Genomic DNA, 25,502 nt, shown 5'->3' with positions numbered 1-25,502 from the left:
TAAACATAAATAACTTGCTTCCCTTTCCCCTTACCATTGGTGTGAGGCAATAATAACTCCTCTGAAGTTTTCTTGATGTATCAAGTCTGAAAACAAGACAAAAGAGAAGAAATCCAGCCCTTTAAACATAGCAAGACATCTAAAGGAATGTAACTCAAAACACCTTATTTTCTTAGTAGAAGAGAATGTTACATTGTGAGACATTTTTTGGTTACTATACATGAAACCGTTTCTTTACAATACTCTGAGTGCAATTTAGGAATTCCCATTTGGTGCTCTTTCAAAGCTTTGGTCATAGATCAAGGAGTCAGAGCTTCTGAGCAGGTAAATTTGGTAAAATTTACAGGGGAAAACACCATTCATAGGAAAATCTGTCCAAGAGTGAAGCCAAATGTCCAAAGTCTCAGCCAGGGTGACAGTAGCTCTGTGTACTCAGCCTTCCTTAGCTGAGACACTTCCTAAAGTGAAAGGATTCATCTCAAACATTTCTAATTTGGGTGGTTCATATGCACCAGCCCTTGACTCACCTCTGCAGTCACAGTTGGTGATGTGAGAGCCTGCCCTTCCTCACTGTGCCCAACAGTGGGATGATTTTTGGGAAGAACAGGGCTGTGGAATGTTGTGTGACTGCAGTATGGGCACTTCCATCTGTCGAGTGGCATCAGTTCTATGATACGCAACAGCTCCTGTTTTCACATTCCTCAGCTCTGCAGGAATTTTCCTGACACATAAGGCTGGGCTAGCAGTGGCATTTGGAAGTGCTGAGCTGTGGGGTAGCATTCACCTTCCCTGGCAGGCAGGTGTTGCATGGATATATCCCCATTAGGGCCTTATGGTGGGCAGGCACTTTTTACACAGACAAAACCTCTCAAAGAGAGTCCCGCTCTGCAGACACATCAGACAATATCTTCCCAAAACCTCTGGATAACCTTTCTTTCTTCTTTCTGCATCACCTTGCAGACAGATAAAAAACCTTTCAGGGAGATCTTAAGTCAGTGTTGCCATTTCAACCCCACAGATGTCAAAGTGATTTTTACACTCTTTCTGCTCAGCTAATTGCCAAGCCCCAACAAAGGGACTTTAATGGGCTGCACCAGGCAATAAACCATCATCTATTGGCTCTAGTAACAAGGAAGGAAGAGAGGGAATGCAAAGCTGGAACAAAGCACAGACCCAGAGCAGGTCCAAATACTTGCAGAAACTGATTTATCCAAATATTTGATACCAGATGTTCTATTCAGACAACTTTAACAGAGCTCCACAGAACACTAAATGCTTCTTGTGTTTTCAGTATCCAGCCCACTCCATCTGGGCACTTCTGCCACAGGGCACAAACAAAACTCTGCTTAATATTAATCAAAGAAGTGAGTTTTGCTCTCTTTGCTCTTTGCAAGTTTAATATAAAAAGAGTAAGAGCAAACATATGCTAAGCTGTTCTTAGTGTTCTGGGAACACTGAACACAACAGAGGAGCTGTCTTGGATTACAGCATTTCCAAATTATGCCCAAAGTCTTGTTTTGGGGAGGGTATATTAGTGATATGTTACTACAAATATTGTGCTAAACTGGAGCACTCTTCACCTCTGATTAATAAATATCTGGTTCACAATATACCAAATTCATATTTCCTTGCTTACCTAGAGTTTCCACAGATTATTGCATAGCTCCTAGTCCACAGAAAAGTTGCATCCTTTTTCTTGGACATCTATTTGGGTATCACTTCTTTACAGATAACATTATTTTTTGTCTGTGCCCATTTTTAGCCCCATGGACTCCTTATTCTCCTATTATTTCCTTCTCTCTAGTTCATTAACAGCCTGTAGCCATATGTACTAAGAATTACTACTTAGTGCACATATCTGTGCAAAACCTTTCTCCAAGTTATTTTAATTTTTGAAATTCAGGACTACCTACATTTGTCAAACAGCACCAGGCTGTTGAGACTGTGCAGTGGCAGCTGAGGTCACTTCTTTATTTTCTCAGCTGCCAGTGCAGCCTCCTAGTCTCTTTCTGCTGATTCAACTCTGCAAAAGGGAAGTACAACAGGATCAGTATCTGGCCCAGTTTTCTCTCTCTGCAGTAGCTCCTCTCCATCATGGATTTAATTCACCTACTTTTCTTAACTGGCCCCATCTATTGCCACCTCCATTTCCTCCTTCCTTGTATCTCTTGCTCCCTCAGTCAGTAACTCTAACTCAGAATACAGCTGCTCTTTAAAAGATGTGACCTTCTCGGTTGTCTCCTGCCCTCCTGAGAGGCTGACAGCTCTGCCAGCCTTCCCTCATAAGTTCCTTCTCTAACAGGCTGTAGTCTCTTCCTATGAACTCCTCGTGCATCCCAGCAGGTGCAGCTGAGCCATGGGATGTACAGAGCTGCTTCTGTGCCAACGCCACCGAGTTCTTGTGTGTTTACTCAGCTCAAGCACTGGATGGTGCTCTTGGCACTTCCATGCTGCAAAAGCGCTTTCCAACTCTCCCACTTCTCCCGAGAGCTGTAAAATTTCCCCAGGGTCAGATACAGTTGCACGTCTAAGCCTCTAAATCCCAAGAAGAGCATGTTTTGACTACACAGAATGTAGCTGAGGTTGCAGTGGAAGAAGCTCAGCTAGGTAAGGACAAATGCCAAATGAAATGTCACTGCCTATCACACACAAATCCACTGAGCAGTGGCTTTCACATTCGGCCTCACATATTTTATTTGCTAATTGGCTCCTTATCAGTGTTCCCCATAGCAACAAGGAGATGTAAGTGGCACCAAGTGGGCTGAGTGACATTATGTCTGCATGTAAATGTGACTGGGATTGTGCATGGAGGGGATGATCTGAGGGAGGTTAACAACACAATGTGAAACCTCCTGTGGTCTCAGGGGAGAAAGGAGCTTCTTAATGCTGCCTGAGTGAGGTAGGGAAGCTATCTCATCACCTTTTTGAGAGAATCAGACAGATCCTATAGAAAATGAGTTTGTTTGATCTTTTTGCCTACTAAGAAATATTGATTTTGCACCAGATGTTTGTCTTTGGTTATTTTTCATAAGAAGGTCAGAAGATTTTTGGCATTTTTAAGGGTGTCATGAATAAGCAAAGGAAATATACTTTATGGCAAAAAAAAAAAAAAAAAAAACCACACCAAAAAAAAACCAAAAAAAAAAAAAAAAAAAAAAAAAAAAAAAAAACCAAAAAAACCCAACCAAACCAGTAGGGAGATAGGAGTTAAATGTTCAGGTTTTTTTTCTTTTGCTGATTTTTGTTCATCCCCAGGCAAATGAGGCTGTCTCTTTGAACTTGCTTAGCCTTGTATACTGGAGATAATTCCATCTCTTCCAGCTCTTCTAAAAGGCTCTTTCTTCAACAGAAGGTGCAATAGAAGTACAAAATATTTTGTGTGTCTGCATCTAAGGAACATAGGTCTGGAAAAGGCACTCTAGCAAAATAAAGAAGCAAATAGAGAGATCGCTGTAGCATTTAGGAGAAATCAGAGAAAAAGAGAATAAAAGGACTCATAAGGATGGGGTGGCATTGATGAGAAACATCTGGACTAGATGGATGTACCCACTGACCTAAGGTGTGGGATTTAAACCTGTATTGATAAGTATTTGGATTGGACCACCTCTGTCTTGGCAGACATCAACACAGCCCCAGAAAAGACTCAGGAATCACTGAAGAATCCCACCTGGAGGAAGGCCTTGAATTACACTTTCCAGCAATCCTACCTGGATTAAGCATTTCAGAGGGTAGGCTGGTTCATCTGAAGGACTTGCACAGATTTGGTGATCCCCTGAAAGCCTGTAGCAACTCTTCAGCTGCTTAGTACACTGTTCACACAAAGACTGCTCTGTTTTCTTGGGTATCCTCCTTCTAAATGTCTCCAAAGACAGCTCTGAAAGGGACAAACTGAGGGTTAACAGCACTCGGATGAATAAAACACTCCAAACTGAGCACTGCTGTTGAAGCCTTAACATGGAAATTTTTCGGCTACACCATTTAATACGACACACACGGGACAATGAATTTTACAGTACTTGCAACACTCCCATCTTCTCTTGGCACGTGGGCATTGCAAACCATTAGAATTTATGGGATAACTGAGCTGCTTGTGCCTTAGAGGAAGAAAATAGGATAAATGGCCCAGTGCTGCAGATGTGACATGACTCATCCCATCGAGGTTAACAAACCGGCCGCCTCAAGATTCAGGAGTTGAGTGCAGGAGATGCTACTGCTCACACGGGCTGCTGCTTAGAGAACTGCTGCTACAGGCAATACTTGAGTGTAAAACAGCCTCAGGAAGCAGAAACACTGTTGTAACTTTAGGTTTTTAAAAGAAAAGTGTAATCTCATGTACAGAGTGAAAATCAAGAGAGCCCTCTCTGGAGTCCCACTGCCCTTGCAGTCTCCACAAGCAGGACCACGTTGGGTGTGCTCGGCGAAGTCTGAGAAATGTGTGGTGACTTGTTGGAACCCTGGTTACAGACTTACTTTCCGAAAGTCTGAAAGTCAGAATTTCAGACTTTCTGTGCTGACAGGCACTGACCCCCAAGAGAACACTGCATTTGACCTGAGGCCATGGAGAAGACTTCAAAAATTTAATTATAGAACTGGGATTATAGGGGTGTAGTTTAAATAGAAGTGTGTAATATCACATAGGAGAAAACTTAAAGGTTTTAAAATATAGTAATATATATAAAACAAAATAAAAGTTTTAAAACAGAAGCTAGTCCTTCTTCTTCACAAGTTTAAATAGTATTATATAAATAGATTTAAAAGTCCACATTATAAACCACAGGTAATTAGTTATGAAGTTAAAAATAAAAATAATTTAAGCATAATTTCTTAATTAAACAGTTTACCCTTAAAAGACTTTGTAAAAAAAGAAATAAGACTCCATTTTTAGTTTATTAAAATAAAATGCTATGAAACTCACAGTTTATAAAACGATAATATAAATAAAAATGAATAAACATCTAAATCCAAACAAAAAATACCATCTCACACATTTAATCCCAACCCTAAAAAAAAAAAAAAACCAAAAAACAAAACAAAACAAAAAAAAACCACAAAAAAACTCCACAGTGACTGACATGGGCCTTGCTGGTGCCTCTGCACTCTGTTGTGACATCCTGCTGCAATAACAGTGCTGCCAGGAGGGAGCCTTTGTCCAAGTCTGCCTTCAGCACAGATTCAAGCAGAGATGTTGGTATTGCAGTAGTTGCATGTGTGCAGGTAACTCTGTAATGCAGCTTTAGTGAGTCTGAATGGGGTATGGCATATTTTTAGATCTTCCCAGGAAGGAGTGTGTAAGCACAAAGCAGAGCTGTGCCTCCCTGCAATGGCAATTCTGCTGTACTGCTGAACAAGGTTACCCAAAAGACTGTGTTCTTAATGTGCCCTTTGTTACTCACACAGACTGAATTTCTGATTTCTTGGTTATTTTGCAGTAAGAAAACTTGTTTAGTTTCATGGTATATCACAACATTCAATGAGCTTGTCCCTTGGGAACACCAAGAGCTTTCAGATCTTAATATAGATATCTTTCAAATGAGATCATTAATGTGTATATATCTGGATTTAGAGCCAATGCAAGCACTTCGATTTTTTGCCTGCCAAATTTTCTTTTTTTGGCTCAATTTTCTTCCCATATATTCAAAGAACAGCACCACATGGAATCCTTTAAACAATAGATGGGATAACATAATTTTTCAATTGCTCTTGAAAAGGTTTTTAACCACATAAACTATTCCAGGGTTCATTAAGAAGTTACCATTGCAAATAATGTAATTGTTCCAGACTAAATTCCTTGCATTCCAGAAAAACTTTTGAAGCAAAGAGCATGACTGATCTGGGATTTTTAACCTGCCTCTTTATGGTAATACTTAGATGAATGTAAATTTTCTCGAAAAGCTTTGCTTTAAAAAGAAAGGACCAAAGCCCAGAAACACTCCTAGCTGCTCAACTAATATTTAATTGATCTCAACTGAAGGAAAATAAACATTTAAAAATCAGGAAACTGAACACTTTATTTTAAACAATAAAAAAAAAAGTGAGAAAAACAGTAGACAAAATCTGGTGAACCTAGAAATATATAAAGTGCAAGAAATAAATTTTGGTTTTCCTCTTCTCTTTTGTGAGCAGGACAAGGCTGTTTACTTGCCTTTGGAATGAAGCCAAGGCTCGCTGTCCTGCACCACTGAGTCTCTCCTTAAAGATGCGTGTGAATTCTGCTTCCCTGGGCTTCACCTGGAATTTAAAACACAGGGTTTTTTTCTGGTAGCATGTTTACTCTTATCATCTGAAACATTCTTGTTGCATTCCTCCAAAGGTGATGTCATTGCATGGTTTGGCCAATGGAGACTGTTACCCAACTCTCCTCTGTGTAACACCTCCAGGTAGAGCAGGGGGAGAGATGAAATCTCCTACTTGCTGGGGCAGAGGGCCCCAGTTCTGCAATTCTCATCCCCTGTGGGTGCATTGGAGTTTAGCCTTAACAACACACAAAGCCACTTCCCAAATCCACCTTGTTACTGAGCTTTCTTGGATGAATTGAATTAAGCAGTGGGTGGTTTAGGAGATGAACTACACTGGGAGCAGGGCCTGTGATTCACTGCAAACCCCCCTACCATACAGGGCACAATGGAATCCAACTTCTTCGTGCTCAGTAAAGCAGCAGACATGGGGAGCAGCACTTTAGAGGGCCTTTTGGATCTCCATTCTGATTCTGTGCCAGCTTCTCAGTTCCCACACACCAGCCTGTTTCCACTGGATTCACATCAGATGCAGACTTGGCCTTGCAAATCCAGAAATACAATTTATCTTTTTAAAGATTCTGGGTTTTGTAGAATTGGCTTAGCTGTTGTATTGAACAATAGTATCTTGTATCACTCAAAACAAAAGGAATTAGCTGGGTATTTATTAGCCAAACTTCCTGTGAATACAAAGCTTTTGGGATTATACTCTTCCCCAGTGTGATCACAGCCCTGCCCCTTTAATCATCCACAAGGAGGGACTTGCTGGAGTTGCAGGGACTCCCCCAAAGCTCTGCACTTTGTGGAAAGTACAATGAATGTAACTGGGTCTTGTCCTGACATGGAGCTGGGATACAGCTAGGGTAACTCAACCAGCCTCAGGATCTGGGACTAGTGTCACAGATAAGGACAGTGATAATTACATTCTTCAAAGCCTTGTGAAAATAGATGCCTCAGTTGAGGTTAAAGTGCCCCAAGTAAAGGAAAAAAAAAAAAAAAAAAGGCAAAGGTAAAGATACAGAAATAGAAAAATCTTTCTACATGATCAAAAAAATAAGCCGGGAAAGTTTCATTTGGAATTTGAATACTCATAAGCACAGAAGTTAATCAACCATAAGACCTATTTGGAAAACAGATTTAATAAGCTCTTTCTCCACTTAGTTGTTTTATTTTCCTCAAGGAAGATGAAAATACTTCTTTTTTTCCTAGATATGTTATGTGAATTACTTCACTGTTCTCTTTGCAACCAAATAACCCCAGCCCCTCTCAGTTTCCTCCTGGTCTCCAGCAACCACTGTGTGCTCACACTCACTGCTTGCCCCTGGCTGTTACTGTTCAAAAAAAACCTGCAAACTTCTTTTTTTCAGTGAGCCTGCAGGATTACATTTCTGGCAGAGTGCAAGGTGACAGCTGCTCCTCTACCTGTACTGACACAGCACACACTCTCCAGGAAGATGCATCTTCCATTCACACGTGTCTGCTGCTTGTGGTGCTGATGCTCAAAATGTCCATGTTAGGCTTTTAGGCCAAATAAATTTGATTTAAAAAAAATCAAGGGACTTTAGGAGCATTATTTCTAGAGAAGCTTATTCCAGAAATAGTCTCTGCTCACCTGTGTCACTGCTTCCTTAGCACTGCACTTGTCTAACATTCACACCACCAGGACTGGAATTCAGGACTCCTGGTCTCTGCTGGCTCTCTGCTGCAAGACCTTTTCCTCTGACTGAAAACTGCTGCTAAACTTCCTTTACTTCTTTTAAGATTTAGCTGAGTCATGCTGGGAAATCCTTTGAGATCAAGGCTATAAGAACTACAAGTGAGTAGAATTAAATGGGACATTTTTGGAGGCACAGAGGAAGTTACTCAATTGTTTCAGGTTAGAAGACATTCTATTACATACTACATAAACCTTCACCTCTGTCAAGTCCAATTACTGTCCAGAAAAGAAAGATTAAGTAAGAACCACACCTATAAAGCTATTACAGCTCTAAATTGAAGAACAATAAAGGAAAATAAAAGTACAAACCCCTTGAGAGCTCTTTTATTTTTCAAACTACATATAAAACTCATTCAGAATGTAAGCTCAGAAGTTCAGATAGAGACTTGGAAATATTGCAATTCCAATAGTCAATACCCCATCATCCTGTCTATGGAAATTATGAAAGTGAAATTATATTAATCCCTTAATAAGCACTTGTGGGTACAGCAGATATTAAGCTGGTTATTATCTTACTTGCTTTTTGCAGCAGGAGTGATGCTGCACTGAGTTTGATCCTTGACCGACCAGAATGTGTCAGAGTTTTGCCTCAACATGAACAAGATGAAATTAGCTGCTAATATGGGTGCTCTGAGGTACCCATACAAACACACACCAGGGTGGAGTTTCAAGAGCTCAATTCCTACACTCAGCACTAGATTTTCAGGGAGATTCATGCACTGAATGCTTGTAACATCCAGCTATTTATAAAAAAGCCTAAGAAGGAGCTAAGAAATTTGTAAACGTATCTCAAGTGATGAATACTTCATCCTGTGATCCCCTGCCACTAAGTCAGAAATTCTGTGAGCAGTTGACACTTCTGGGTTCTCCACATTTCCATGAAGAAAGCCCTAGATGTCTCAATTTGTGAACACTGAAAAGTTAAGTCTTTATTTTAAGCCTGCTTTATACAATAGCAAAGACTGAAAAAATTTACCTCAACTGATCAAAAAGGGCAAAATGGAATAATTTTCCAAGGACTCCCAATTTCAGGTTTGCATTTGGTTTAAATGAGCAAAAATTTAATGGGAAATGCAGAATCTCATGCCTTGCCATACCATGTATTTTGAAAGACAGTGGTAACAAGTGAGATTCAGTTTAAAAGTGACTCATTTTAGGGTATGCAAGCCATAAGAAAACTGAGTTGCAAGAGATCCTGCCCTTGAAAGGAACTGGTGTTGCAATTTCTACTTCAACTCTGCATTCTGTGATTTCACATGTGCTCAAATGATGTAGATCTACTATTTTATTGCTACAACCTGGAGTTCAGACATGTTCTCCCAGTGAGGTGGAAGGACTAAAACCCACCAAAGGACTAAACCTCCATCAACACAGCCCAAGCATGAGGGCTGGGAAGGGACCCCTTGGCACACAGGCTCCTTCCTCTGCCCGGCCAGGTCACAGCTGCATTACTGGTGTGACATCAAGTGTGACAACTAAAAATAGGCCAGGTACTAATACACCGATTTCCATGCCAAGTGTGTAATTTACTAATAAAACTTCCTGGTTGTTTGCAGACAAATCATGACTTTTGAGGGTCATTTGGCCACGAGGATTTATGAATCTTGGGTGCTTCCATCCCCTTCAGGGTGAGTCACCACATCAGCGATGCGGCACTCAGTGCCACGGCCGGGGTGACAAGGTGGGGATCAGTCTCAGGTTGGACTCGATGACCTCGGAGGTCCTTTCCAACCTCAACGATTCTGTGATTAAAGGGCAGAATCTGTTGGTGTTGTGTCCTCAATAATAAACATTAATTATGCCTCCGGGCTGTAGGCCCGGCGATTTCTCCGTTGCCGGGGCTGAGGGGCCAGGCGGGCAGGGACCCGGGAGAAGCCACCGCCACCCTCACGCCGTTCCCAGTCCCTGTTCCGAGTTCTTGTCCCCGGTCCCCAGTACCTGTCTCTGTCCCTGGTCCCAATATTTGGCCCCTGTTCCCCATTACGGTGCCTGTTCCTTGTCGCTGTGCCCTGTCTCTGGTTCCCGGTCTTTGTCCCAGTGCCTGTCCCTGGTTCCTGCTCCTTATCTCTACCCGCAGTCCCTGTCTCCGCTCCCCGGTCCCGGTCCCTCCCCGCTCGGCGGCCGCAGCCGGTCCCGTGTCTCACCGTGGGCGCCTGCGCGGGGCTCCTCCTCCTGCTGCTTCTCCTCCTCCTGCCCGTCCTCCCCTCCCGCCGCCGGCGGCCGCTGTCAGGATGAGGCGGAGGAGGCGGCGGCCCGGCCCGGCCGCTCCCGTCTCTTTGCCCGTGGCGTAGCGGTCCCCGCCCGGAGGAGGCCGCGGCGGTGCCGCCCGCCGAGCCATGGCCCAGGCGGGCCCCAGCGCCCAGACCGAAGGTACCGCGGGGGCGGCGGCGCGGCCTGCGCAGCCCCGGGCTCGCCTGGGAGCCGCGCCGGCCGCGGGGCGAGGGCGGCGGCCTGGGCGCGATCGGCCGGGCAGGGTCCGGGGGCCCGCTCGGAGCGGGGACCCGCCGGGAGGGAGCGGGGAGCGGCCCGGGGAGCTCGGCTGGGAAGGCCTTGGGAGGGGGCGGGAGGCAGCGCAAGTGGGTTTTTAGGCTGTAAATGTGGAGCAAGGGCGGCTCCCGGCGCGCACGGAGCGGGGATAACGCTGGGAGGACGCGCTGGTGCTGGGGAAGGGGAGCCCAGCCTCGATGGGATGAGGCTTCCCCGCCCTGGCAGGGGAGGAGAGGAAGGGTGGCGGTGTATCCAGGTAGACATTGATCCTCCGGGTGGGACGCCGTCATTGATTTGGCCACGGCGGGGGATGTTTGGCTGTGTTCGAAAAGGCACCTCGGAAGGTGCAGGTCGGGATGTGCAGTGTGAACAGTGCGTTCCTTTGCTGGAAAAGACAAAGAAAATAACAGGTCTTTTCTCAAGGCGGTATGTACCTGTGCAGAAGGAAGCTAAGCTTTCCCTGAAGGTTCCTGCTGTGGAAAGGTTATTTCTCTCTGGTTTGAGAGAAATTGTGAATGTTTTTTTACCTTGGAAGAGGTTACAGAACTGTGTGCATATAAAAAAGTTGTAGGTAATGCTTAGCTTGGAAGGTGAGGTTGAAGGGACAGTGTTTCCTGTGTGGGATGTATGGGAAGGGGTGAGAAAGCCATTTTAAATTGAGGCTGGTCATAATGTAGTTATAGGAGAACTGGAGAGATGTGCAGAATCCTGCAGGATTGGTGCTTACCCAGCCATTGGACTAGGCCAGGGCTCTCCTCTTTTAGAGAGCATTTGGGTTTCCTTGGGGAAGCACTCTGTTAGAAAAGGGCAATGATGTATTCTTAATTATGCATGTCTAGGGAATTGCGTGGGCCTCTTTTTTTCTCCGTTTTGTGGAGTTACATGAGAAAGTGCTTATCCTCAGGGATTTCAGCCTGCCTTTTGAGAGCTATAGTAATGAAGGTGCTTAGATTGTGAGGGTTTCCCTACATTAAGGTCAGTCATTGCTGGCTTGTCCTTTGGGAGCACTGAGGGGAAGGTGAGTTTCCCTGCTGTCATGCTTATAAGGTCAGTGTAGGTTGGGGTTGTTCTCCTGTACTTTGTGGTGAATAACCATTGTTTATTGTTCTTCTGAGGGCTGCAGAGCAACTTCCAACAGATTTTCTTCTTGGCTCTTGCAGGCTGTCTCACTGCAAGTGTGCAGGGGAGCTGTGCAGTGTATAAATGTTTGCTGCCTCTTGGCCAGGAAAGGTTGCTGTAGGTCTGTAGTGTATTAGAAGATCCAAGCTGGATGTGTTTGTGTTGTTGCTATTTAAAAGGGAGGCAAAAAGGTGCAAATAAATTGAGTGGTTTGATAGGTTGGTGAAGCCTGTCTTACAGGAGGTATGGATTGCTGTCTTTTTCCTGCTCCCTAGTTGTCGGGAGATGAGGATGCTGTAGAGAAGGAGACTGGCTGGAAAGTTGGATGGGTTCTGAAAGTGGTTGCCATGTCCTACACTAAAGAATTGGAGCTCCTAAAATGGCTCCTCTCCCCATCCTCCTTTGGCAGCCATAGGACCAGTTTGAATTTTTTATCCACTTTGATTACTATACTGTTGTTCTCATCTGTGTCAATTTTGTTTGTAAGTAGCTTACCGAAAGTGTGCCTTGAAAGTGTTCTATTTTAACGAAAAAATTCAGGAAAAGAATTTTTTCATATCTTTAGTTGTCTGCACTGAATTTCTTGCTTAAAGGAGTAGCATAACCTCCGATTTAAGATTACATGTGACAAAATAGAACTGGATTAGTATGTTCCCCTAAGGAAAAATAATGGCTTTTTATAATTACTTGTATTGATTATAAATAACTTATGCATTCTTTACTCATGCAAGACACGTCACCTATGATTTGTTTTGTGGAAAGCAAGTATAAAACTACTACTTTTTCTGCTGTGGTAGAAATAACATACGGAACAACATGAGAGGAATTAATGTAGAAATTGTCTTCTATTCTAAAGCCTACACTGAAATGAAAATGGGCCTGAGAACAGGGGAAGGAATAGTGCAGAGAAATAGAAGAGAATGGGTGTTGTGCCCTACCCTGGTCTGTACTTTGGATTAGTGGAGACATGAATAACCCTCTAATCCAATGTGTGGGGTAACAGAGTTTCTATATGATAAGAATCACAGAGAGGCTGAGGGCAGCCCTTGGCTGCTGCTGGAGCTTTGTGCTCTGTGCTGGGAGCTGGGAGCTCATGCTCTTGACCTGTGCTGCCTGCTGATCCTGGTCAAGAGGCTTGTTTTGGAGAGATTTTAATTTATGTGTGTAGTCTAGATTGCTTTACCACAGCTGTAATGTCTTATTTTTCAAAATATTTTTACTTTGAATATAATATTCAAAATTCAAACCTCTCAGGCTTCCTGGGTTTAGTTTGGATCTGGGTGCTTGCCATCTCTGAATGTAAGGTTGCCAAACAAAATGTGTTGGCATAGCTTTTCCCTTTCAGAATGCTCAGGATTTAATTCTCCTTCTCATTTCTGGAAAACACTTCGATGAAGGAACTGCAGTAACACAAAACATTATTTCTTCAATACTAAAATTAATTAGAATGATAGGCCAATTATTAAACTCTTCTTACTGCTCTAAACTTAAACCATTAGTGCAGACTGATAATTAGCATATCCATTGGTATTGTTCAGTGATAAACTGTTAATGGCACAGTCTGACAAGTATTTTAATAAGAATTTGCTGGCAGAAGGAATTGATCCAGTATTGGAGTAACTTAGGCCAGTAAAAAGTGTCAGTCTGCCAGTGGTGGGAGGCTGTGCCAGCTCTCAGTGGAGAGAACTGCTCAGCTGTAGATGGAAGATTGGAGCATGTTGCCATATTGATTTTGGTGCCACCAGCAGTGCCGTGATCCGCATTGTGTCCCTGTGTCAATAATCCAGGATCCCAACAAGAGCTGGGATTTGCTGTCACTGTCACACACCCCAGGGGCAAATGTTGCTGGTGGAGAGGTCAGGGATGTCACATAGAAAATTACCTAACAAAATCTCAGGTGCTTTTATATTTCTAGTTATTTTCCTTGTAAGTATATCACTTTTAAACAAAATTGAAGTATCTCAAAATGCTATTACTCATCTCCAAGCTAGGTGTGGTTCATAGGTGACTGGCCATGGGTGCTGATGTTCAGCTCTGCATTGTTGATGCAACTGCCAAATGTCAAACTTGTATCTCTTGGGGAGTAACTTCAAAATTGTTGGTACTTTCCAAGAGGCAAAAAATTTCTTCCCTCACTTTCATTTTGCTCGGCCCTTGCTTTATTATTATTCAATTACTAATGATATTATTACTATCATTTTAGTATAATATTACTAATATTATTAATATACTAAAATGCATTTTAATTAAAACACAAACATTCACACTTATGTTTTTTAGACTGTGTGCTTTTCTGTCATTTCAGTGGACAAATCTGAAATTTGGTTTCAAAAATAAAACAGGCACCTTGTATGTACATGTTTCTAAGGAAGTTTTGATCTGCTCAGCAGGTCAGTTTGCTCTGAAATGGGAATATCCACATTCGGGTGTCTGTTTTCCTGTCAAAGTCAAATTGCAAATCTCTTAATTTTGCAAAATAGCCTGACCATGTTCTTTATCAATACCTGTTGATCTGCCAGAAAGCACAGTGAATATGCTTTGACCTGTGGACTGACTCTTGCATTTTGGATGCTGGAAGATGTAAATTCTTTACCCATTTTTATTGCTTCTTGGCCTCTTTATCATTGTCACAGAGAAGATGGACTTAGTAATGTGTTTTCTTCCCTTCCTGGCCTGGTGCCTCGGGATGCTTAACTGCTTTCCCATAGCCCTTTGGTGGGTGGACTGGATTCCCACTGTGAAACTAGTTTGTATGCACTCCCTTGAAAGTGATTGAAGAAGGGATTTTGTTTTAAAACTTTCAAGAAGCTAAACCAAACAATTTCTGTCAGTGTGGGAGTGGACCAAATCCCATAGGCTTCATTATGGATGACGGTTGACTGGCAGACTTGCTGGATTTTCACTCCAGGCATTTTATTAAAAAGTGCTTCTCAGATGTGAAGTTTTCTGTCCTAAATTTATACTCTTCTTAAAAAATACCAAATATGTAGTTTTTCAAAAAATGGAAAAGCCCAAGTTTGAGATTTTGGCTTTACTCTGACTGAAGTCTTTCAAGGTAAGAACTGGTAACTTTGATTAGCAGCACTTATTAACAAGGCTGTGGAAGCCATTGCGTGTGTGTATTTCTGAGGAACATCTTTCACATCAAAGGTCTGGTACTCCTCAATGGTTCAGCCTTTACTTGCAGAGTTGATTTTAGTGTCTGATTTAGTAGTGGCTGAGTTAATGGTACTACCCTCCACAAGTTATTCTATAAATAGGGTAAGCATTGTGTCATTTTAGTCATAGTATAGTCAGTTAGGCATGATGATGAATTATCTCTGGAAAAATTTAAATCATTAGATATTTTTGTGTAAATTGGCATAGGAAGAACAAGTGAGCAGTGTACCCTTGGTTAATATTTCTGTGCTATTCAGAAGGAGGAGGGGGTTTTTTACTTGGAAAGTACCTGGTGCTTGAGAAAACTTCTGAGCTGTCCTGTTGCTCTCTAAGCAGTGCCTGTAGTACCCTATGAGTGCAGAACTGCAGCATGACCAGTGATATAATGAGAAATTATGTGTATTTATTGTTTTTTTTTCCCATTCATGTCTCCTTCTGTCAGCCACAACTCCTCTTGGTGTTCAGCTGACTTGTGGTGGTGCTTCCCTCTTTCCTGTTTCTATCCCACAGTTCTCTTCCCAGGCCTGGCTCCTTCAGTACAATGAAGGGGGAAAATAAAAGTTTTTGAATCACCTTTTATGTCTGTTTCCATCTGCTTTGGCAATTCCTGCTGCACACAGCGAAGGCCTTGCTTGCTCCTTGGTCTCAGGTTTTTGCTCCCTCCCTGGTCAAGCATGCAGTCAGTCATTTGGCAGTGTCTTGGGCAACTGCTGCTCTTCAGCCAAGTCTTCTGGTTTCCTCAGCCCTCCTTCTCAGCCCCCACCTCAGCTTCTTTAATATTGCTTTCTTGCCTTTTTCAACCTTTTGTCTGGAAGTATCCCCTGGACCTTGCCCTTGTTTTGGCTGCTCCAGGCCTCGCTCAGCTCTGTGGGATTGCACTCATCCCTCTGTTCTTCCTCTTCTAGAGAAACTCACATGACTCTACAAACTTCCTCAGTGAAAAATTTCTTTTCCAAGCAATATGGCTCCCTAGCTATGCTGAATCTTGGCTTATTTGCTCTTTTTAAAATATATTTTTCTTTATTTAAGAGCTCTCCAGGTCCTGTCACTCAGGAAGGAAGATCTCATTGTGCTTTATTCTTGGTATACAGAACTACTTATCTGTTTTCCAGCCCTGCCTTATGTATGTTCAGGTTCTGAGTGTTTTTTCAGAACAGATTATAGAATTTGGAGGTGGTGAACTTCAGTTACCTAATCATGAGGTTGGCTGATATCTAATTCTTTAATACCTTGGTATCTTTATAAACTGCTGTAGGTAAGTGCCTCACAGATTGCAAAAAATTAATTGCTGGAAGTTAACTTATGCCTCTTGGAAGTAGAAGTAGAAAATAGAAGCGTTCCATCTTTTGGCTATCAGAGCAGTTCTGAAAGTTGGTGTCAGTTGAGAGGAGGACAGGAAACAGCAGAGCTCGTTTGGTTCTGTGTGCAGTTAAGGGCCCTGTCTTGTGTGTCTGGCTGGGTTAGGGACTGAAAAAGAACCAGAATCCTGGAGTAAAAGAAAAAAAGGCAGTCTGATTTTTAGTTACTTAATAAGCCAGAAGTACTTAATAAGCCTTACTGTGGTGAGTCACACTGAGAAGAAATTTAAATTTGGGTGGGATTTTATTAATAGTTATCTTGTATTTTGCGGTTTTTGAAAGTTTTTTTTTGGTAAAGCTGTGGAGCAAAAATGCAATAACAGAAGTTATACATGGCAAAGTGAATTGAAATCAATAACTGGAAGGCAATGGTAGCATTAACTGTGTGTATTCCAGAGGGAATAGCCTGGAGGTGAGAGGGAAGGATTACCTGAGGATCAAACCAAACCAGCATTGTCGAATATAATGGTGTTCCCATGCCTTTAAGCGAGTGACCTGAATAGACCGTGTGGTTTGTATTGTATCTTCTGCCACTACGCGTTTTTAGCTTACAGATAATTGCAACAAGACTTGCAATGCTGTTTAAATGGCAACAAAGGAGAGGAATATGCACAACAAAAGGAGAAACAGCTCGTTCACCATTTTTGATGGGTGTTTCCTGTATAACTGTTTATCCCCCACACCCCTGCCTTGGTAGGGTAACTTTGTATTTGCATGGCTGGTCACCATTAAAATACTCCCCAACAGAAATGATTTATTTTCATCTATGCTGCATCAGTGCTATGCAAAATGAGGAGGCAGCACCATGGTTGGTTGCTTTAAAAAAAAGAACAAAGCAGTAACTTGCAAACAGTAATGCAGATAAAACCACAGAGTATAATACAGTCCTTACATCTGTGTGTTCAGTGTCATTGCCTTAATATACACAGGAAGAAACAGAGGAGTGCTAGAAGTTATTGCTCAAGCAGTAAGTATTTTAACCATCTACAATAAATTTTCATGTCCAATATCCTTTAAGAAAATTGTCTTTCCTAAGGCTTACAGGAGTTCATATTAGACTCCCATTGACTTCAGACCCAAGAATTGGAACATTCATCTTACATTAACAGTAACCTCTGCCAGAATCCCTCTGATACATTTTATCTGTGGTGTTACTTGGTTTATTTTGGTGAAGTACAAAGCATAAATTTGACTCTGTTAATTCAGATCATCTGACAGGCTGGCATCTTTATGTCATATACTGCATCTTTAAAATTTTCTTTTAAAGATTGGTTTCAAGTAAGGTTTTCTTAATTGCCAGCTTGCAATGTCTGTTTATATCTTCTCCAATGTGAAATTAATGGGAAAGCAATTAGGCAAACTCTGGGTTCTGTGCTTGAGTGACACTTCTAGCTGTGAAGGTATTAGAGCTGTCTGTCTGGTCTTCACAGCTTCTGTTGGAGTCTTAGATGAAACTGGAGATAAAGATGTTAAATCTCAAACTGGTGCTTTAACTCCTGATGTTAGGGAGTTAAATTTGTTGGAGGCACTGAGGATTACATTTAGCTGAGGATCCATCAGGAGGAGCTGTAATGGCCTGTTACAATGTCTAATCTAACTGCGTGTTTGCTTTCAAGTAAGAGTAAATGTGAGCCTAATCTTACTGTGGGATAGGAATGTTTTCTGATATATTTTTATCTACAGCTCTAGGTTTTGTACCAGTGTAAGCACTTCTATACTGGAAACTGCAGTGCAGTGCAACTCTTTCAGTTGCATTTGTTGAAAACTTGTGTGTACAAACACTGGTGGGAAACCTGAGCTTTGGAATTTGCTTTCTAATACCAATTAGTTTGTCAGCTTCCCCAGGAGAGTCTGAGTGGAAATCAAGATTTGAAAAAGGTCATTTATCACTTACAAATGTCACTCATCAAGTCTTTAAAAAGTAAGTTCTGCTGCATGACTACACCAATCTCAGTTGCCACAAGGGAGAGTGGGGGACAGAAGGAAGGCCAGACTATTTCTTTTGGCAGACAGCAAGCACTTAGGTTAAACTGATAATCAGACTGTACCCATAAGCTGTGGTTTCATGTTGCAGCTAAGCCAGTCTAGAAGGTTGCTGCTGCTGAAAGAACTGTTCCTGCTCTTTTCTTCCTGCTCCCACAGTTGTGTTTCCCTCATTTCCTTTGTGCCAGCTCTGCACATTGGACCCATCACTGAGCCCAGTTCAGCTCAGTCACCCAGTTGAGAACGACTCACTGCTGAATTAATTAGTTTAATTTAGTGAAAGACTTGATAAGCATTAGAGCTGGCATAAAGGAAGGGTGTAGACCACACAGTAATAATATGACAGTCCAAGGGTATAGTTCTGATTTTTTTTTTCCCACTTTACTCTGATCTGCCTGTTCATTGCCATGTGTGTGTCATGTCTGCTCTGTGCTCAGCCAAGTGTTAGGTGTGGTCTGCTTTGGACCTGGTTTGAGACTCACTCCCCTCCCACCCTCCAACTTTTTCCTGTATCACTTCTGATGCTGTCACTGCTGTCAAAAGCTCTCATAGCGTGGTGGGGCTAAAAGGCACGTGTGCTCACAGTGAGGTGGGAGTGCTGAGTTACCCTGTCAGATGACCACCAGTACAGAAATTGATTTAAAATGATAGTAACTGCGGGCTTAGTAAAGCCTTCCCATTCTGTGTTGCTTAGACCCCTGGAATATTTTAAATTATTTGAAAATTTCATGCTGGAAGAGGATTTTCTTCCTTTTTAACTGTTCAGGAATTCATGTAGTTGACAAGTGGTAGAAAAAATATGAATATATAGAATCTCAGCAGTATTTTCTGTCAAGAAATAAATTCTTGAGGCTTGGGGGAGTACTAGTCTGTTGTTCTCAGGGAACCTATTAAATTATTGTAGAAACCTTACTCCAAATAATAGGATCTGTATCCTGTTCCTTATCAAATAAATATGTTAATTGTTTTTTCTTATTATTATTTGTTATACTATATTTAACATCACAATGTTAAATATAGTATATTTATACCATATATATATATACCATACATATATCTAGCAACAGGCTATTTTCCAGGCCATTTATTAAGATTTATATCCTTTAAGTGGCTACTCTACAGCGCTGTTTTTTCATGCCTACAACCTGCTGTTCTGGCAACTAAAATTTTGAAATTACTATTCCTTGAAAATAAGTTTTTACCTGTTCTCTTTCCCAGTTTATTTTCTGTATACCAATTTGAGTGGCCAGATTATGTGGCAAGGGATAGGGAACCACAGTGGGAATGAAATTGGGTGTTAACTCCCTTTTGTGCTGCTTGTTCACATCCATAACTCTTGAGTTGTGTATGGTTGCTGCTATTTCTGAAGTTTTTCTGGTACCTGTGAAATTACTGTAGTGCTGTCTGGTAACTGTGCATGTGAAAGTGAGTTTCCATGCTCTTGTGATTATTTCAGCTTTTGAAAATGTTCATAAGGATGCCAGTTTGCTTTAAATGGCAGTGTCCTCATACCTGTAGCAATGATAAATTACAGAAGCCATTGCCTATATAAATTTCACAAACATTGGTTTCTTTCTGGTTTCTTCCACATCACTTTCTTGGTTGAGCTATATTTCGCTTTTGTTACCTTCCTTTGAATTTTTAAGTGTGTTAGGTTATCATTAATTTGTTCTTTCTGCTCAGAAATGGGGAAGCAGAGTACCTGGGGTAGTCTGTAGCCTGAATGCTCTCAAAGCTACACCTCAATTCTTGGCCCCATGACAAACAGCAAGACAGCACAAGATCTCAGACTAGTGGTGTCTGGGGGAATTTTGGAATTAATGTAATGGTTTTCTTTTATATATTAACTTCATCAAAGACAACAATGCAGTAGGGTTGTTTTGTGTTGGTTTTTTTTGGTTGTTTTTTCCTGAGAGTTGAGTCATACTTTATTTCCATTTTTCAGCCTGAAGAGGATAGCCTTTAATAAATCTGTAGGCAAAGTGATAAACATATAATAAGGTGTCACAGGGATTTTTTTCCTCCCACTGCAAATGAGTCAGCAATTAAATTATCTTGAAAGAAAATCAGTCTGTTGTCTGGGTTTAGCAAATGTTTACATTTTAAGAGAACAGTTGCATTAGTGGTGCTCAGAGTGCAAATTGTGTAGGGGGTCTCCTGTAAAATGAAATGCATATCAGAATCTCTCCCTAAATGGCTCTCAATCTGAAATATTTTTATTTCATCAGAACATCATATTCCTTGTGGTTTACTAAAACAGACAATATCCTCAACTTAAATTTTCTTTAACTGGGAAGACACACTGAAAACCTCACTGTCAAGTGGAATTGCCACGTGTAATCCAGTTCTGGATTTTCTGGTTATATCATACAAATGATGAGACGTGGTAGTGTGGAAAAACTTGGCAGAAATATTCCTGTGTAAATACGAAGGCTCATTCATGTTTTCAGTCTTGCTCTGGTCAGGAAGATTTACGTGACTTGACATTTTTGGGGACTTGTTTTCAAATGCTGTGGAAGGGAATAGGTGGCTGTGCTGGAGATCTGGTTCCAGGCTGGAGGAGCCTCTGTGCCTGCTTAAAACACCCTCTGTTGGTGTTTATCTTGCAGGCAATGAGGAGGCACAGGCTGGTGAAATGAAAGGGGCAGGGACAGGTGTGAAGCGTTTGACAGCTGCATTGTCTGAGCTCAGATGTGTGAAACGCTCAAAAAGCTTTGCTGTGCCTGCAGGGTGTGGAGATGTACCTAGGGTGGCCTAGCGCTGGCAGGGCTGTAATCCAGCTGTGAACCCTCTTGGAGAAATGTGCCCAATTCTTGGGGACTTCAGCTTGCCCAGTTCTGTGCTGCCATCACCCTGCTCTTGTTTGCTCAAGCAGTGACTGGTCTGAGTAAATGCCCACAGCCTGTAGAGTAAATAACCCTCTTCATAAATCCAAGGAGACACTGAGCAGTTTTGGTTTGTTTTTTTGTTTCTTGGTTGTTGTTTTTTTTTTTTTTCCCAAATTGATCCTCCTAAAAAGAGCAGATATAAAAAAGAAAAAATGTTAAAGCAAGGGGAACAAGATGCAAGCACTCAGGGAGCAGGGAAAATGCTGGTGATTGTGATGAGATTGGTAACTCTGTTCTCTCCATTTTGTCACTGTAGATGAATTCAAAGTTCACCAGACTGTAGCTTGCTGTTGACTTTTGAAATACTCTGATATGCATTCAAGCTTAGCAACACTGCATTTCTGAGGAGCTTCACTGGTGGTAGCAGCAGGATACAGCCAAAATCCTTTCCATAGTATTCCACTATTGGTGTTGTCTGGTTGACTTTTCCAACTCTGGAATTCATCCATTGCTGCCCTATTTAAATTATTCAAAGAAATGATAAAGCACAGAGTGTGGTTGATTTTCTTGGAAAGAAAATGCTAACCAATAGTGTTCTTCTGAAATTTCTTGACTAATTGTTCTCCTCACCAAAACATCAGTGGTAGAGATGAAATAGAGTGAAAACTAATGGTGGTAAAATTTTTGTGCATTAAGTTGGGACTACTGTGGAGAGGACTGTGTGTACAGAACTGAGAGTTCTGATGGCAGCCTGGTTAAAAGGAGAGAAGCAGCTACTATGGTGAGCAGGGATGTACCAAAAGCCAGGCTGTAATGATGGAGGTAGGGGACTATCCTTGGGAAGAAATGATCCTTTTGGCAAATGAAAAGAAACTACTGGAAAAAAATTCAAGCTCACTTTTGTCAACATGGACATCCATGTTTAAGTGCATTCCCGTGATACTTGATGTGAGTGAACAATGTTCCATTGCAGTCCAATGTAAATAATGGTTAACTATGCATAAATTTAAAACTAGACTTAAGTTAACCTGGGGTCAGAATGACTAAGTGTATAGAAGAGCATTACTTCATGAAGTAATGTAAGAGTCACATGAAGTGGGTTTATCAAACTGGAAGTCAGGTGTGATTCTCCTTTACTGAGTGAAGTGGAGTGTCATGAGATGGAGATCTGGACCCCAGGAAGCAACTGCCTGCTTTCCTGCTGTCCAGGAAAGAACATGAAGGAGGCAATAACAAAGCAAGGAAGTAGTTAACACATTGTGAGTACTGTGAAAAGGGAGAAAAAGTGGGAAGTGGAAAAAAATGGGGAAGGAGAAACTGTGTGTTGGCCTTCTTTTCCTTGTAATTGTGCATGAAGATGTTTGCTGTGCTGTTGGGGAAAATTACTTGGTTGTTACTGCATATGGCTGTTTATCTCTGCAGGTTTAATTAAGCCATTTAAAGGACCTTTTTTTTTCTCTCCCTTTTGCTTGTTCTCTTCTTGTGGCTGCCTCATCCCTGGAAGTGTCCAAGGCCAGGGTGGATAGGGCTTGGAGCAGCCTCATGTAATGGAAGGTGTCCCTGCACAAGCCAGGGGTTTGTAATGAGATGATTTTTAAGGTCCCTTCCAGCCCAAACCATTCTGTGATTCTTGATTGTATTATAGAAGAGAGTCTTCCCATTTATTCAAACATCTAAATTTCTTCAGATTTTAATTACTTTAATTTAGTGATGGCTTTTCATTTTCTCTCTAAGATCCTTAATGTAGGATGCCACACAATGTTTAGCATAAAAAAGAAAAATAAAGAGTGGTAATAGGCACTACTGAGATTACAGGCTATAGTGGAAAGATGTTGGTCATTCAGCTTCAATTAAAAATAACATTACTTTCAAACTTTAATAATATATTGCAAACTTCCACTTGATATTAATAAAGTATTTATTATGTGTTTAAATGTTTTTAACATGCAATGCTTGGCTGAATGTTTTTCATCCTGCACTTGCTGATTTACTGTAATAAATATAAAGCTTCTGTAACAGATATGATGCAGCAAGGCTCTGATCTGCATGGTGATACCTGCATTTGTCAGCAACACCAAGTTTTATGGATTTGGCCTTAAATTGGTACTGGATTGTTTGCCGGCGAATGTTTAGTCAATAGAGAACAAAGTGTGGATGTCACATAACCTTCGGCTGTACAGTCAGCCAGAAATGGCTGGATGAATGCAGCAGTGTCTGAAAGCTGCACTGCCCAAAATGGGGAACTGCCCGAGCCTCTTCTGCAGTGCTGGGGAGCAGGTCCTGTGCCAGGGCACAGCTGTGGGGCAGAACCCCCTGGTTTTCCCCTTTCTGGGCTTGAGTTCTCCTCACCACACACAGTGAAACACTCTGAAAGGGGAGCTGTGACAGTTGGAGGCATTTGGTGCCACTCTGAAACAGAAGGTGGCAAGTGAGAAGTCAGGGGTCATTCTCTGCCCTCAAATAAAACAAGGAAAGTGTGACTGGTGAGCTTGAGCCATTTGTCCCAGTAAATTAAATGCTTGATGCTTGCGAGTTTGAGAAAAGCAAATGATTCTTTTCTTCCTGGGTTTTTTTTTTTTTTTCCCCTCAAGTTTGATCTGCTGCTGTTGGTTATCTGTGTGTAAGGGAAAATGTTTATTGAAAATAAAGCAACCCCATTTCATAAGTCAGGAATTGCTTCTGTTTAACATGCTTGTTCAAAGAACCATAATCTGTTCCTTTGCTTCTGTCTCATGCAAACAGCTGGGGTTTATTGGGGGTTTATAGGCTTTAAATTGGGGTTTATTGTAAGAGTGTGGGGGTTGGTTGTTCTTTTTTCATCAAATCTTGTTTGAGTAAAATAAAGAAAAGCATTTAACAGTCTATATGAATGGTCTGGTGGCAGACTTAGATTAAAAGTTTATGTAGTAGTATATTTGTGGCTCCAGTATGATGTCATGATAAATGAAAATTAGTGCTCATGGAAAACAGTAGAAAGTCATAGTAGAAACTCTCATTCATAGGAATAAGTATTTTTTCATACTTTGTTTCAAGTAATGATAGCAAAAGAAAGGTAGAAAATGACATAAACTATTTTTTGTCTCCAAAAAGTTGATTGTACATGTAAGTTTTTTTCTGCTCTGTTTTCATATTTCAGCTATGTTGGACTGAACTCTTGATGTCATGTTTTACTCTTTAAATATCAAGCAGAAAGCTCTATGGCATTAATTTTATAAATAGACCTGGCATTCAAAAATAGTCTTATTGATAATCAGCTTTGTCTGTCTTAGTTCTGGAATGATCGCTACATGTTTGTGTAACTGGAAACTATCATATATAAAATTTAACTCTTTTTGGAGCTGATCTGTGGAACAGCATATAAATAACTAGTCAATAAGAAATGTGTGGTTTTCCTAGAGTTGGAATTCTGCTGTGCAGTGGGTTAAGAGAAGCCTGTATCTTTTTTCACTAGTTTCTCTTCATGTATTGCAGCAGTTTCATGGCTCTCCTGTAGATTGATGAGTCTGCTCTGAAATGGATTTTGCTGCCCTTCTTTTGAGTTCTTCTCCCTGGTTAAGGCACATGATGACATTCACTGTGCTTTGCTGTAATGTCAGTGCTCCACAGGAGATGGGGGATCCCTTGTCTGACCTGGAGTATCTCTGCAAAATCTGTGTTGCTAGCTAGAAATAAAGCTAGTGATTTAATTGGCATCTATAACTCTGTCATCTGTAGTCTTTTTAGCTTAATAATCTGTGAAAAAACACTATTTTAAATTGTTGGCCAAGAGGATTTCTTGTTAGGATTTTTTTAGTTTGGCATATCCATTTTAATTTAAAGTTTTCTCAGTGCTATTTCCGAAATTAAGAAATTGATAGGGTTTTTGGGGTTTCTTTAGGGTTTTTGTTTGTTTTTTGATGACTTAGGGCCCTAAAGAGGGCCCTAAATAGGGAATTAGGTCTTCACAGTGCTGCTGTGAGGAAATACAGAGCGTTCCGTGCCGGTGCTGTGTGACCCCGGATCCGGTTGCAGTCGGGCACAGCTCCAGCAGCGCTGCCCATCTCCAGGGCTGTGTTTGCTCTGCCTCATCCCTGGTTAAACATTGATAGCTGGCAGCCCGGGCAATACTCACTGCAAATGGATGGCTTGCTTTTGGGGCTGGCTTTAAGTTGATAGCCTGTGACAGCAACTAAGTTTTCTTTTTCAGCTCTGTTATAGCCTGAGGTGAGTTGGATCTAAATTCAGAGTGAAAATTAAGTTATAAATGACAAAGGCCTAATTGGAAATCTATGGATGAGCCCATTTCCTGCCATTGACTCCAGTGCATTTCCAGGTGGACTTAAATCTATGCCATGGAGCCCGAGGGTACCTGTGCCTGGCAGTCTGGGCTTGGGATCACACTTGCATTTTGGGAAGCATCTGTATGGCTTTTGTACAAATTGTACCTCTCAGGAAGAAACTAATTTCTTTGCAAACTTAATCACTTAGCAGAAAGGTGGTAGTTGTTAGGGTGTCTCAGAAAATAAACTTTCTTTTGCTTTTACTTGTTATGCAGGTGTGTTCGAGGGGGTTGATGTTGACCTATAAAGCCTTTTGTCCTCAAGTTTGTGCCTTGTCTCACTGCAGTGGGGATGTACTG

The 25,502-nt window shown here is 41.5% G+C and overlaps 1 protein-coding gene and 1 long non-coding RNA gene across 2 annotated transcripts in view; one reads left to right on the top strand and one right to left on the bottom strand.

Moving 5' to 3' along the window:
- Positions 1 to 5,978: 5,978 nt before the first annotated feature.
- On the bottom strand, positions 5,979 to 10,180 carry LOC128798053 (uncharacterized). Its single transcript, XR_008434316.1, has 3 exons — positions 10,095 to 10,180; positions 7,846 to 8,043; positions 5,979 to 6,228 (listed from the first exon to the last, which is right to left on the bottom strand). It is a non-coding gene; the product is annotated as an uncharacterized LOC128798053 (long non-coding RNA).
- The window catches only part of RABEP1 (rabaptin, RAB GTPase binding effector protein 1), a 47,596-nt gene continuing 32,237 nt past the window's right edge, over positions 10,144 to 25,502 (top strand). The window contains exon 1 of the mRNA XM_053961217.1: positions 10,144 to 10,320. Within this exon, the coding sequence (XP_053817192.1) occupies positions 10,287 to 10,320 (34 nt within the window). The 5' untranslated portion in view covers positions 10,144 to 10,286. The remainder of the gene's footprint in view (positions 10,321 to 25,502) is intronic.

The sequence above is a fragment of the Vidua chalybeata genome, chromosome 20, assembly GCF_026979565.1.
Source record: "Vidua chalybeata isolate OUT-0048 chromosome 20, bVidCha1 merged haplotype, whole genome shotgun sequence".
Lineage (NCBI taxonomy): Eukaryota > Metazoa > Chordata > Aves > Passeriformes > Viduidae > Vidua > Vidua chalybeata.
This window is presented reverse-complemented; position numbering and strand designations above follow the sequence as displayed.